General features: G+C 41.5%; 1 protein-coding gene across 2 annotated transcripts; it reads right to left on the reverse strand.

Annotated features, from left to right (window-relative positions):
* Nucleotides 1-2,059: 2,059 nt before the first annotated feature.
* Nucleotides 2,060-14,151, reverse strand: PARL (presenilin associated rhomboid like). 2 transcript variants are annotated; one of them, XM_086618396.1, is made up of 10 exons: nucleotides 14,105-14,151; nucleotides 13,811-14,012; nucleotides 13,442-13,582; nucleotides 11,190-11,238; nucleotides 9,552-9,647; nucleotides 7,959-8,108; nucleotides 7,417-7,487; nucleotides 5,990-6,091; nucleotides 4,812-4,909; nucleotides 2,060-2,979 (listed from the first exon to the last, which is right to left on the reverse strand). In XM_086618396.1, the coding sequence occupies exons 1-10, from the start codon at nucleotides 14,149-14,151 to the stop codon at nucleotides 2,862-2,864; spliced, it is 1,074 nt and encodes a 357-aa protein (XP_086474522.1). In that variant the 3' UTR covers nucleotides 2,060-2,861. The 2 variants fall into 2 exon arrangements, with proteins under 2 accessions (XP_086474522.1, XP_086474521.1); XM_086618395.1 differs by having other exon boundaries at nucleotides 14,090-14,151.
* Nucleotides 14,152-15,514: the final 1,363 nt, after the last annotated feature.

A 15,514-nucleotide genomic window follows, 5' to 3' on the forward strand; every position in this document is an offset into this window, starting at 1 on the left:
TCTTTAAACATGGCAAGGTCACAGCAGACTTTCGTACAGCCATTGAAAGGGGATGAAAGATTGTGTCTCTACATGATTAACCATGACTTACACTTACTGCTATTTTCCTACACAAACACTAGCCGAGTGTCCCTGCCAAGCATCCACATAATTGCCACATTGTATTTTTATTCACAATACTAAGCTCTTTGAAAACGGGAGGAAGAAAGTCTTTCCATGTGGCTAGTTTTGGTTTAGGTGGTTGATTCTTTCTGTTGTTTTTTCTGTTGTGCTTTTTTTTATCATTATTATCTAATTTCTTTGCCATTCAAAGGTGTGACTAAATACTGAGATACTGGCATTTACTGATGCCAGGTTTTGAAGAAGGGTATTTGCTTGCCAGAAATTTATCTTATTTATTCTAGTGAGCTGTTGTAACTCCAGGCCACTCCTTGTCTGACTTGAGTATTGACTTTATAATTGCAGTTTGAAAGTCATTTTGGACTAGGGAAGATACTTTACCTTTGGCAGACAATGCTGCTTGCTCAGGTGCAAAGTGATATGAAACCTGCTGCTTGGCCACATGAATGTTTTTATACAACCTTACCTATGTGAAATGCCTCTAGGGTTTCTGCAAATGAGGGTGATTCGGGTATTGAACAGACATTAGCAGGCTGAATGCTGTTAGGCCTAAAGTTAACTTAAAGCTTAGGCATGAGATCCTCAAACCATAGCCACTGACTGAAAAGATGGTGACTTCCAAACTTCCCTGGCGGTTCCAGGCTGGCTTTTCAGGAGCTTTGAGCCCCTGCAACTCTTGAGAATCCAGCAGAAGCGCGGGCACTGCCTCTGAAGGGTCAGCCCAAAAAACATCTCTGTGCTCATCTGCTCCTGTCCTGCAAGCCAAAAGGGAGCAGCAATACGATGTTCCCTCAGCAGGTCTAACAGACCATGAGAGTGGGACTCCAGGCGCTGCAAGCGGTACTGGGGCGTGACTTTCAAACTTTGAGGTAGGCACTAGCTGCTATGGTGAAGAACTTAACTGTAACCTCAGCTTATTCTTCTAGACCTGTAAAATATGATGTCCTTCAGGGTTTATACTCTGCATTTCCTGCAATATTACTCCCTGCTGCTTTCAGCTGGGATCTCTAAAAAACCCTCAGCAAAAGAGCTGAAGAGACTCAGCAAGTTGTTGAGTGTTTAAGAGGTAATGCAAGGGAGAGAAAGGGAAAAAATAAAAGGAAAAAGGCAATAGGTAAGTGCAGGCAGGGCTGCCCTCTGCTGCAGGCAGGGCTGCCTGGCAGCCGAAGCCCTAACAACTGGCACGCTTGTCCTGAGTACCAGAGAAGTGACAGATTAGAAACCGAAAGGTTCTGGAATGGAGCAAAGGAATATTAGATACTCCAAAGTCTTTCATTTTTAATCGTTTAATATCTCCAGGCACTTAAAGAAACAAATCCTGAAGTGTCTCATTTTTCAAGGGAGAAAAAAAATTTAGACTTGAGCACTGGCCTGTGGCAGTAAGGGAGTTTACAGCAATTTTGTACTCCATCGTTTATTACAACTGGTGCCATTTAGCATTATGTATTGTTTATCCCTACAGGAAATGTGTTTTCTGAAACGCACTGTTGTAAAGTAAAAAGGCACAAGTTGCTTCTTACCAACACAATGTGATCTGTGGTGAGTCAGTCCATCTGGAATGACTAATCTGGCCTACAGGGAAGAGTTAAGGGTTTGAACCCACCAGCTCCTACCTGAGCAGACTACTCAGCCCCTTGTGAAGGGTTTGGTAATCATCTTTGCAGGACAGGCACAGAGTATGAGCATAGCCAAAATGCAATTTTTTATTTTTATTTGTATAATAGGAACATTGGTCATGGTACTACCCTCGGGTTTACTTTAGTAGTTACTTCTGGTTACAGTGTTGCTGATCTCGGGCACCTCATCTATATTTGCTGAAGCTGCTTATTTTTCTACAACTGGCACATCCTGAACCAAATGTTACTGTTTTAAAATTCTTAGAAAAACCTTAAAGAAAACTAGCAATACAGCACAACTTAAAAAAAGCCAACCCCCCCCCAAAAAAAAAAACAAACGCTAATGCAGTGAAAGAATACAGAAAGCAGTACAACTCTCTGTAAAATAGCCAAACCCACAGGTTGTGTCATTCTTCCACTGCACGCAATTATTACAGAAAAAAAGCTATCATTGTAATAAATTCCAACAAGATGTGACAGCATCTTGGAAGCAAATAGAAATGAAAACACAGGTTGAATAAGCCACAGCTGACAAATAAAGCTGGACCATCAACCAGTATGTAAGCTTTGGCAAACAATCCACTATCGCGTCATGTATTTCAAGTTTAAGATAAAAAGAGACCCTCGGCTTGTCTCATACAATCTTTTCCACAATAAAGACCACTGAACTTATCACATTAGCCCTATGTTGAGTCCAATCTGTCTGAAGTGTGCCTTCTCGGAAAGCACCTAGTGCTGTTTGGCAGACATTAGGGGATGTGTGATCCATTAACTTCCTCAATTTCAAAAATGTTTGTCTTCCTAAGTACTACCCAGTTGTATCTCAGCTTGAAGTTTTTTGGACAGAGCTTTTGGTCACTTCATTGGAAAGCATTTTTTTTTTTAATTCCTCCTTTAAAAAAATGTAATGCAGACTGTTACCTCCAAGAGCAACAGGATAAAAACCTTTATTGTTCCACCTTTGTCAGAGTTCATTTTCTATTGATATGCATTTCTGTAACTGTAGTTTACATTAGAAACTTCAGCTCCTTAGAGGCTTAATGTGGAGTAGCAAAAAACCTTCAATTCAATTGCATGTCTTCAAGTAATGCACCACTTGGGCACAAGGAATCTGTAGGATTAGGATCAGTTAGATCTTCCGCCGCCTCCTTTTCCGGTGTTCTTTGTTCTCATTTCATGCCAAGCTTTCACCAGTGGTTCTCTGTTCTTCCATATGAGCTCATGGCCATAAGTCACGTACCACCTGAGAAGGAAAATACTAGTTAAAACTAAGTGCAACTTTTCTCTGTATTTGAGGAACAGGCTGACCACTAAAATTAAGTAACTCAAATGCTTAATATAGGAAACAAAATACACTGAGGCAGAAAGAACAACATTCCTGGGAAGTGGCAGGTAAGCCACTTGTTCTCTTGACTCCCAATAGTTACCTTCTTTGTGCTCTTGCTTGTCTCAGTCCTGAGAACAAATGGTTTTCAAGCCTTAAATCTCATGCTCTCCTGATTTGTCCTTAAAGATGCAAAAACCTATTTCTATTTAAGAGACTGTTAAAACAGCACCGTTGCTTGTGCTAATCCTTACTGACAACACCAAGTAAAAGTATTTTCCTCCTCTGTAAATAGGACTGCCCCATAATCAACAGCCACATCCCATTCAAAGTGAATTATCTTCTATAAACATGTAAATGAACATTTAATCTACTGAAGTGTTCTAGCTTAACTTATATACACAGAGAACTATATATGCTGATATATGGATATGGACATAAGCAATTAATCAAGGGAAGTTATGGTGGAGAGATGGGAGGGGAAACAATTGCATGAAAACAGGCTGAAGGTTCTCCCACAGGCCTAACTTCACAACTGAGGCCTCAGTAACAAAAGCACTTTTATATGAGCCATCAGCCAGTGCTAAGTAAACTGGCCATTCCACCAAATCATACAGCCACTTTCTGAAGTGGACAATTGCCTGTAAGCTATAGAAAATACTTTGTCCATTCAATATATGTCCTACATAGGACATTCTGTTTCAGGACAAAGGGACCAAAATGATCACAGAGTAGAACAGATATGTAGAACACATGTAGGTGAAAAGGACAGATATTTGTCAACTCAAGACAGTTTTTACTGCAACTGCTAGCCTGTTTTAATAATATGTGAATCAATCATAACGAACAAGCTGGTATAGATACATCATGGCAGAAAGGAGTTATGAATTGGCAACACTACATCAAACGCGTTTTGTGACGCCAGAGAAAGGGAGACAAGGAGACTGTGTAGCACTGAACTTACTGACACCAAAGCCAAGAATGGAGCAAAGGCAAACCAGTTTGTAGACTAAAAAAAAAGTGTCCTCCACCTGTTTTTTATCTGGCCTAGGAAACTGTCAGGTAGGCCTTTATAATGCCTATGAAAAATGTTTAAAAATGGTGTCAGCAATAAGTGTGCAAATTAAGACAACATTGCAACTGGGTAGGAGGGAAGAATTCATTAGGTAATGTAGTTCAAACATGGAACAATGCAGAACTGTTTCCTACAAGCTGGTTTCTAGCAGTTATTCCCAATTAGGAAGGCTGCACACAAAGACAATGCAGCAACACTGAGAAACAGCAGTAGAGGCTGCTCAAAGGCCTCTGGCCTGAGCTTATACTAACTCTGTAGCTCTCTCTAAATTGGTAATTAGAGAAAAACAGAGACAAAGGAATTTTCTTAGCTGTTTCATTCTAAAGTTACTTTAGTTTGTGCATGCTCTGTTTTGTGAGAATCTTTTCTGCCTTCTGACTCTTCAATGTGCTGGGAAGAGCAGGACAGAGACAGCCAGCCTAGGTTATGGTGACAGGAAAATCTGACATCTAATCTATCATTCTAAGGCAGTTCAGCTCAATTTCTTTCAGTTCTAAGCAGCTGTTAACAGTATTTTCCACGCAACTTTACAGTACTACAAGGAAAACGGTGAGTTGTCTTCAATGCTACCTAAGACAACTTTCCAAAAAAAAAAAATCAAGCTTCAGAGATAAGAGGAAAAATACAGGATGAATTTAAATACTAAACAAACTGAAGTTAGTAAATACAGACTTACATTCCAAAGAGAGCTCCCCCAAGATGTGCAGCATGGTCAAAAAGTCTCCAGCCTAGAACAAGCCCTGCAGTGTCAAATGCAATTATGGCTTTTAAAGCCTGGAAAGGAACAGAACATGGAATGGACAGGATCAGTCACAGCATATAATGGCCACTGATAACAAAGTTTCATATTGTGGCACTTGGTATCAAAAAATCCCATAAATTTTATATCAAAACTATCACTAAAAAAATAAGTGTTTTAAAACAACAGAGCCAGTCCTTAGCTGCACTGTGCTGTCAAAATATAGACAGGAGCAGCTACAGAATAATGCAGGGTAGGAATGTGTCCTTTTCAAATACTCGGCTTCTTCCAATCTTCGTTTCTAAAGCTACACACACATTCCAAACTCAGGTCAGGAAAAAAAACCAAAGAGGAAGTTACCTGAAAGAGTACATGCTATAAAAGACACCATAAAATATGGAATTGCAGCATTCTCATTCACTAATTCTGACATAGCTTAGACTTATGTGCATCTGTCCTCCCAAATGCAACCCTCTAGTGGATGGAACATGTGAGGCAGCATCCCTGTCATCTTATCTGATTATATATTGATCACTGTGCTCCCCTGAAAAACATCTGTTGGAAGGCAGAAAATCAGGATGATAGTGAACAACTCCACGGCCAAAACCAGCACAAGCTACAGCATACCATCCTCAGGAGATATAAACCACTATAACTGTAACTAAGCAACATTTTACTACACCTCTCATTCCAAAAAGACCAACAGACTTAACGTTAGGAAAAAAAAAAAAATCTGTATTAGATTAGCCTGTATCAAGTACTGCTATAAAAAAAAAAATCACCCATCAGAAAGAACAGTACGTGTATGCGTGTTTCCTCAGACAGGTGAACCTGAGACCCTCTACACTTCTTTCACCTCTTAGTATCAGATTCGAAACAGACCTATGGAGAACGGAATTTAGGATCATTATAAATTCACTACACACTTGTGTAATGACCATGCTAGGCTGCAACAGTTCAGAATCTGTCTCCAGGACTTCCATGATCTGTATTCTCTTTCAAAATAAATGTAACAGCTTAGAAACACAAACGAAGAGGACACATGCTCAGATAATGGAGAAGCATAGGGAAAACGTTTTATGAGTAGGATGTCTTTGAAGTTCAAAGGCACTTACATTTCCTGCTGTAAATGTGAACATTGGAAGAAATATGATGGCTAATTTTGCTTCAGGCATCTTTGTACATACAGCTGCAAGGACAGTCATTATAGCTCCTGACTGTAAATACAATAAAATACATGAAAGTAAGCCGAGATGTTACATAAGGTAAGATTTATTTTTCTGCATGTGTTTCCTTTTGGCTGTCATTTTCAAATGCAGCCCTGTGGTAAAGTACAAAGCACCACAGTAAAGTTCAGAATAAAAATAAAAGAAGACACTATTTAATGTCAATAGCTGAAATTATAAATACTGGGGAAAAAAAAATACCCCTCAGATGCTCTTATGTAAATAAGAAATACACCTCCTGATTTTTAAGATAGCAATTTATGTGAATGTGCTTTTTTCCCCCCAGTAAACCCTAGAAATCTAACATATATTAATCAAACACAGACATCTCAGATGAAGGGAATCATTCCAAAGCTTGTACCAAAACAAGGACAATAACAGATGGACAGGGACAAGAAACCTTTTGTCAATGAAACAAGCAATTCCCTGGTCTGTACTAAATTGACCATGGGCTTTTGTATCCATGAAATACCTCAATGGAAAGGCTGTGAATACAGTAAACTAGTGCAATGGGTGGCAATTTCAGTAAGTTCAGATCAATAACACTAATGGAAAATTAACTTGCTCCAGTTATAGTTTATTCACAAGATAAAGCGACAATACATAGACAGCACTACTAAAAATTCTAACTTTGGGACAGTTCAACAAATTTTTTTTCATTCCAATTGGAAATAAGAATCTGACTTGGCTCTTACCAAAATTATTTAGTAAAGTAAGTTAAGAAGCCTTTAAAATCTGGCAAATGGTTAGGTTCACCTCAAACTTATGGCGAATTAGGTGTTTTAAAACACTCTCCTACTAAAAATGCTTGTAAAAACCAGACAACCACAACTCTCCCTGAGCCTGCCTCTCCTATCTGAGACTTCCAGCAAGAGTGCTGCTCTTTCTGCAATGTTCCCTACAACCTCCACTAGTACCGCATGCTGATTTTGATTATCTCATTATCTCTTTCTGAAGTGTTCTATTTTCAATTAGAGAAGACTTTGATACACAATTATGCAATAACATTATGAAGTAAGTTACAGAACTGAACTACCTGATCAGTGACAAGAGGTCCTGCTGTTAAGTACTCATTTACAAGTCATTAGCATTAAGTGGCATTAGTTCTGGGCTGCTGCTGAAAGGACTTAACATATTTGAAGAACAGGCAAGTTCTTACAAAGGAATCACAGCCTGGTTTCTTGGTTTTGCTAAACTTTCCTAGTTTCCACTACCCCAAATACACTCTTAGCTTTTAAGCAGGTTAAAGAACACAGCAGGCTTTGAAAATGGCTTCAGAGATCATTGTAAGGTCTCCTATATTCCACGATACTTACAGCTCCAAGGGATGGTTCAAACCGTCCTGTGGCCATTTTAGCAACATAGCTGACAAAAGTGGAGATAACCCCTAGAAAGGAAAAATGACTATTGGAAACAATACCAGCAACACAGACAAGCATGAGAAACTACAACAACGTTATCTGAACACTTTCCTAAAGAAGCTAGTGTAGGCAGTGTAATTTTTTTATTTGGTTTGGGGTTTTTTTGTGTGTGGGTTTTTTTTTTTTTTTAACTTGAATTAACTCTCATCTCTTCTCACGAAGCTTCCACGAGTCTGTATTAAGAGCTATTTTACTTTGGTAGCTAAGCATGAGTTAAAACCAGTACTTGTATTGTCATGATATTTTGAAGCCCTATGTCCTAAACCCATCAAAATTCTGTATGATGGCAAATAAGTACTGCAGTTAGTACAGAGCAATGTGTGGGACTGAACAATGGCCATCTGTCATCCCACCTCTATTAACCATGCACACACTTTACTTGCATGAACACATATTTATATTTTTTAAGTGTTGTAAACATAAATATTTAACATTACCAGCAGAAAGATACACTGCAATGAACTGCTCACATCCCAGAAGAGAGACAATGCTGCTGGAAAAACTCCATAAAACATACATATTTGCTGCCATGTGGAATAGAGAGAAGTGACTAAATGTAGAGAGCAGCATGGGAGAACACAGGGCTCCTACAAAAGAGAAGAACAATTAATGAAAAAAAAAACAAACCACCAAAACACTTCTGTGTTTTAATTTGCTTCAACTCACATGTCATGCAGACTAGAAATTTATTAAGACATACTATAGGCTAACTATGCTTAGAATTCTGAGATACAAGCTATGTAATAAACCCAGCAATGCAACAAACTTCAAATTCCATGCAACACCTTTTGAAAGGTAGAACATATACCTTAGAGATATGCAAACAGTACAAAACCAGCTACTTCAGAAACTCTTAATTACCTACTGGGGAATGTTTCATATATAACATTTATCTTATGACATGTCTCCTATGCTTTGGGAAGGAAAAAGGATATTTTATCTATATATGTATATGGTGAAATATTTTTAATGTATTATATGAGCATCTATATGAAATTATTTTGTGACAGAGATGGACTCACAGAGAACAACTAGTTTGCTTTTCAGAAAGCTACTAGCTTTCCTCACTGAAACAGCAGCCTTGCAAATGTAAGAAGGCCAATTAGCAGGTCTGAAGGTCCAAACATTATTTCAAACAGGAGTGTCTGGGGTGACTGATGCTCACTTCTGGATAATAGTTATCTTTCGTTTTGGAAAGACGTGTGTGGGGAACTGGCTGAGTTTCCATTTTTGCAGCAGAAATTAAGAGGATAGCAGAAAGTCATCTAATGCATGTTTGTCTCATCCTTTTAATTCTTTACTGCAGAAAACTAACTGTTCTGCCATTAAATACTAGTAACTTGCTTTCCTGAGTTAACCTCTTCAAAACATTTCACTCAGTGAAAATCAAGTTTGTGGGCTGTTTTCTTTCTGTTGTTTTTTTGATGTGACCCAAAGGACAGCTTTGAAACAAGGACCCCATACATAACATACAGATAATGACTCTCTAGTGACAAAAGCGTACATGGGTGTGACTGATGACTGTTCTATCCGCATCCCACGGAACATTAAAGGAAAAAGGGAAAAAAAAAAAAAACCCACAAACATTTGAGTCTAGTTTTTGAATGGCAGTACATAGCACAATTTATCTTCCTCCTTCCCAAAGAGTGGCATGGTTCGCGTTCTGTCCAGGAGAGCAGTAGGGGCTGGTATCACTGGAAGGAAGTGGCTCTTCACCCTTAGACAGGCAGGAGCTGCATCCTACTGAATGCACTAAAAGGCCAGATCATAGGCAACGGTTTTGACATTACGCTATTTAGAAAAGCACCAGTGTTTTGCTTGTTTTAAAAAAATCAGATCCATTACTTCTAACTTTTTTCCCCTCAAACCATTTCCTGTCTAGACAGAATGATGTGTTTGGGCATGACTGAGATTGCTTGTGGGTGATGGAGCTACAACCAAGCTACATGCCATCGCAAGCTTCTGCAGCATGATCAGAGGTTCTATTACATCCCAATGTGGAAAAGTCATTCAAATTACTGTTCACTTACTGGAGGATGGATCTGAGGTGAAATATGTAAACATAATCCGTCGCATGCCAGGCAGCCTCCATAAACAGAATACAAAGACATTTGCAGCTATAATACCTATTAACAGGGAAAAAAAAGTATAAAAGCAAACTATGAATGTAACACACCATAATGCTTACTGTAAACAAGCATTCAAAAGTAAATTTACAAGAATCATACTTTTTCTTCAGTATTCCATTAAAAGCAGTATTTATAGAGTTCAGAAAGAGCAAACGCTCAGCTTGTTACTTCACAGATGTTTATTGCAATCTTACTTTAAACAAGAATGTAAATGTTTAGAAACATAATGATGCAAATTTATTTTCTTGTTTAAAGTGCCTCCTCTATTTCTATCCAAGCATTTAGGTATTTAAAATGTTTTATAATAGCTACAAATATTAAAAGGGAAAATAATTGTGCTTCCTTTACATAATGGTAAATGTCGCATAATATTCTCTATTTGAAGTCTGCAACAAAACGTACGAACTGTGAAAAACCATTATATATAAATTCTAAACCCAAATTTTCAATACATCTCTTCTTTTGACACTCTGTACTATTCCACTATGCTCTTTTATTAGAGGAAATATTTTCCCTGCATGCTAAACCAAGACGTTACAGAACTGTCAACAATTTCAGTACAGTAAGCCCAACCTTGTTATGGCAATCAAGGGTTAGTCTACCAACTAGAATTTGTGTTGCTTGTTAGATTAACTAGATGTTGAGGGGTGCTCTAGAGACTACAGAATAAGAATCTTTACCATCCTCTTCCCATCCCAACATGATATTTGTATCCATATCACAACCTGGCTTGCATGTTGAAGAACAATTCAAAGCATTGTACAAAACTTCTTGCCAGGACTTGTTAATTTAGTAGCCTGAGATTATTTTTGACCAAAACATTCAACACTTGTACAATCTATTCTTAGACTGACAGGCAATTCTTCAAAGAGTTAGTTGGTTGAATTTTTTTTTTCTAAAATGTTTCTGTAGAAAAGTAAATGACATAGAAATAGCATTTACGTAACTTTATGCTAATAACCTGCTAATACAGATTCAGTAAATACTTAACATACAATACATAACAGCAGATATGGCTCAGCTACTTTACTTGGATTTGAATCAAGTTCTCATCAATTTCTCTCCACACATTGTTTACCTTGGGAATTTTGGTGATGTTAGGTTAACCAATCAAAACTACATCACAACCAAAGGAAAGCTCACAGGATAGTTTTTTGCTATTTTACATACATCATGTCACAAACAAGAAGCAACTACTAAAAAATTTTACTTCCACATACCAGTGGAACATATACTCCTGTTCCTTCTAAAAACGTTGACTGTTTTTCACAGTTCCTGAGAAAAATGTTGCCGGGAGAGGACTCTAGCCAATCCTCCACAATCGCTCACACAGATGCATAGGCATTTTTTTAACACATACAAAAAACAGTTTGTGAGAAGGAAGCGTAGCAGAAATGGTGTATGTGCAGGTGTAAGTTTACATATACTTTGTGCCTAACAACCTAAATGTGGTATGAAAACCATCTGTTTTAACATACTGTACCTGTTTGCCATACTTCTCTTCCTGTGAATGTCTAATACTTGTAAGCTAACACAAACCTGTCACAGTCCGCTGACCCTCAGTCAGGTTATTCCACCAGCTGTTAACCTGAAATGGAATTGTTTCTATCAATGCCACTATAGAGTATTTGCAATTTCAAAAACAACCATGTAAAGTTCTACCTTTTTAAGAAAGTTCTACCTTTTTAAGAACAGAAAGCACTTGTTTGAAATCTGCTAAGTAAATTGGCTTCAAGCTTTTCTTTTTCTCACTGGTTTAGATTTTGAAGTTGGAATTTCCTTGCTCAAGAATTAGTTATCCACTCTCCTTTTTGTAAATCATCCCACCGTCGATGATTTTCTTCAAAAAGAATGGAGTTATACCCTTTTGAGCAACTCCACAGGTTTACCTCTGCTTGTACTAAACAAGGACCTAACCCCCATAATGCTCACTTTAGCAGATTAGCCAAAGTTAGCATAAACCCCACCTCGACTAAGCCTCGCTCTAATGCTCTCTAACATCACACCACCCACCTTTGAGAGATTCCACTTTTGTGCCAGGGTCACTTTTGCAGAGGTGGCTCACAAGATGTGGAATCCATTCCCCCTTGCGTCCAGCTCACCCAGCCCTCCTCCAAGCTTAAAACCCCTGAAAAAGTTTATTTTGAGCGCAGTCAGCCCACAAACAAATTCCGCTCCCCTTTCCCTTCCTCAGAGTTCATAATCATTTTGGACAAATATTTTATTGATAGCTCATTGACCTTCCAACCAAAAGCATCAAACCAAAATTATTTAAAATAACAAGCAGCAATCACAATCTCATCTGCAGTTCACGTATACTGAGCAAGAAAGCGTGCTGTACTGGGCCTGGCTAGGACAGAGTTAATTTTCTATAAAGAAAATATATAAAGCAGCTCATACATGGTGCTGTGTTTTAGATTTTTGACCAAAACAGTACTGATAACACACTAATGTTCTAGCTTTTGCCAAACAGTATTTGCACAGCATCAAGGCATTTCCCGTTTGTCACTCTGCCCCTGCAGTGAATAGACCGGGGGTGCGCAGTCGGCTGGGAGGGGACACAACCGGGCGGAGGACGGAGGACCCAGTCTAACCAAAGAGATATTCCCTACCATATAACGTCACGCTCAGCAACAAAAGGAAAAAGAGGGAATTTTAGGAGGTTTAGACATCTTTTGCTCATGAACTGGTTGAGCATTGGTCTACCCACAGGAGATGGTGAGTGACCACCTTTGGGTCACTTGTTTTGTTTTCCTCTCTCTTCTCCTGCTTATCCTTCACTTATTAAACAATTTTTTAGCTGTTTTATCTTTACCCCCAAGTTTTCTTGCTTTTATTCTTCCCTTCCTCTTCCCCTCTCCTGCTGCAGGTTCGTGGGGGAAACAGTTGTGTGGTACTTAGCTGCCCACCAAGGTGAACCCACAATACACACTCAGTTCAAAACAAGTACCACAATGCATACAATACATGTTAAAAAAACAGCTCCTGTGTCCCACCCAGGACCTCATCCTTCTCCAGCTCCACACTCAGCCCTACTTCCCTTGGACAAGCAGACCTGAAAGGATAATCAAGCCTGGTCTATCACAAGCCACAGTAGTAACCTTGAAACAAACGTAAAACACAAATGCATGTTTAGTTTAGTTTTAAATATGCTTAATTGAAAACAAAAAATGACTGATACTTTTGGAATGTTAACTAAATGTATAACAAGTCTTGCAGTACTTAACGCTATTCTTACAGCCCAAACTCCAAAGTATTTGTACAGAAATGTTAGCTCTTGAAGGAAAAAAGCCCTCAACCCTCATATTTGTGAAGTAAAGGTTCAAAATACAAATGCATTTCAGAAGCCAGAGCATTAAAAAAATTTGTGCATAAGGTTCAGAATTTAAGCTAGCTCTGTCCTCTTCCAGAGTTCATGTTCACTTTTGAGAACACTTAGACATAGCAAGAATAGATTTTTTTTTTTTATAGTGAAAACCCAAAAGGTACCTAGTTTAGATATACAAACTACTACTACTGATCTCTCTGCATTTAAGGGTGAAGATGGTATTCTCCAGTACAGCTTTTGCAGTGATATTGTGAGTTAGTCTTCTAGAACTAATTCTATCAGTTTTTCTTGTAAGGAAATGTATCTACTGTCGTTTGCGGAGAACCTGTTACTTCTCCAAGGTAAAAATCAGGATATCTGTTGTACAAACGGTGCTCACAGCTGTGCCTGCACCGGAGGAAAGGCGCTGTCCTGTTTTCCGCTCCCGCGGGGACCCACCCGCGTGGGTGGGCCGGGACTGTACCTGCTTTCGGAAGTCGCCCCTCTTCTGCGGCCGAATCTTATCCAACCAGTCTGCTCGAGCTGCCTCGAAGTAGGTCTGGACCCGCGACTTGAGCGACTCATACTGCCAGATGGCGGCCGATCCGAAGGCAGAGCCTGTGAACTGGGCGATACGGGAAAAACTCAAAACGAACGCACCGTTCCCGCCTGGCCTCGGCTTCGGAGGCCGGGTCCGCCCCGGGCTCACCTTACACGCCATTCCCTGGCGCTCGGCCCCGAGCAACGCACGTTAAACGGCAATGAACTCACCGCTGACCGGCGGGGGTCCCGCCACGCAGCCGCTCGCCCGCCGCCCAGCCGCTTCCCCCCTCGGCCCGCGAGAGCCACTCACCCCCACCGCGAAGAGGAACGGCTTGACCAGGCGGCGCGGCGAGGGGCGGCCCGTGCGGGCCGGCGGCGGCGGCGGGCAGAGGCTGCGGCGCGGGGGAGGCGGGCCGGGCCGCGCCTCGGCGGCGGCGGCGGCACCGGAGGGCTCCTCGGGCCGCGGCCGCGCCCGGCGGAAACCCTGTCGCTGCTCCAGCAGCACCGTCAGCCTGCGGGGGAGAGACGCGGACCGTCAGCACCACCGCGCCCGCCCGCCCCCCCGCAGCCGCCCTCTTCGCGGCCCAGCCCGGCCCGACGGTACCTGTGCGGCCGCGGGCCCCCGGCGCTGGCCCAGCACCACCACGCCATGTTGGGCGCCTCCCCGAGCGCCGAGCGCTTCCGGGGCAGCCGGCCGCCATTTTGCGGGCGCGGCGCTGGGTGCCCGGCGGCGGGACGCGGGGCGCTGCCCGCTCGGTCCCGGCGCCGCACAACGGCTTCGCACGGTGGGCGCCCATGGGGCTCCCGCCACCGTGCCGAGGGGGGCATTCCCAGCAGCGCCGCGACTGCTGCCGGCCGCCGGGTTGAATCCACCCACGTTTCCGCTCGGCCGCCATGTCGAGAGGGTCGCGCCGGCGCTGCCCCGCCATAGCGAGAGTGGCCGCCATGATGAGTGTGGCAGCTCCTTTGCCTCCCGAGTCCCCTTGGCCAGCAATCTAATTAGGGTCTTCCATGGTTTTAACGTGTTCTTTTTTTCTAGAAGCCTTCTGGAATCGGCAGAGCCTGTCCCCTCCTAGCCTAGAGCTCAGCTGCAGCAGCCCAGGGGGCAGAGAGGAGGCTGGGGCTGCTGCCTCAGCCATGCCTTGCCCTGCTGTGTGGCTGCACCTCACCTCCAGCGATCAGAGTGCAGAGGTGCCGAAATCAGGCAGCTGAATAAACAGTGGTTTATCTCAGAGGTACACGGGCAGGATGAGAGGCAGCACCCACGTTGCAGCAGGAAAAGTTCTATGTAGGTGTGAGGAGTGGCTGTGCCATCTCCAGCCCTGGAGGCTGCCCTGCTGTCACTGGATGAGGCTTGGGCGACCTGACCCAACGTTAAAGCTGTGCTTTAGTGGGCGTTTGGTCAATGAGGTCCGTTCCAGCCTACGTTATTCTATAGATCATTGCGTGAAGGGAAAGTTAAGAGCAAGATGAGAATGATCTGTGTGTTGTAACTGCAAATGGCTATAATCCTGATTAGACTATTAATAAGTTACAGCAACTTCAGGAGCATGGTTACAAAGTCAAATCATTTGGAAGTGGAGAGGAAATGACTTAACATTGTTCCTCTTTTTTTTTTTAACAAGTAGTGAAAGAGTTTGCCTTCTGAACTCAAGGCCATGCTCTGACCTGAGGAAACCTCTATAGGCTTGTGGTGGGAGACTGCTCTAAGTGGTTTAGTGCTGTATTTAAATCTACATTTTATCTCTTTCTGATTGCACTGATGGCCATGGGTCAGCCTCAGAACTTGCTTGAACTAGTAAACAATTAGCAGGTTCAAAGCCATATATTGCTGGTGTTAAAATGTATATATACATATGTAAATGAAACCAGTGTTGTAATTAATGCTCTGCTTCTGTTTTTTCTATGTAACAAAATGAAAAAGAAGTAAAAGAGTTTTTAAACTTTCCATTTTAGGCACTTTTGTCACTCATTTTTGCTTCCAGAGACCTTATCAGGAATGATTTGTTTGTTT

This window comes from Tauraco erythrolophus, chromosome 11 (assembly GCF_009769465.1).
Source record: "Tauraco erythrolophus isolate bTauEry1 chromosome 11, bTauEry1.pri, whole genome shotgun sequence".
Classification (NCBI taxonomy): Eukaryota; Metazoa; Chordata; class Aves; order Musophagiformes; family Musophagidae; genus Tauraco; species Tauraco erythrolophus.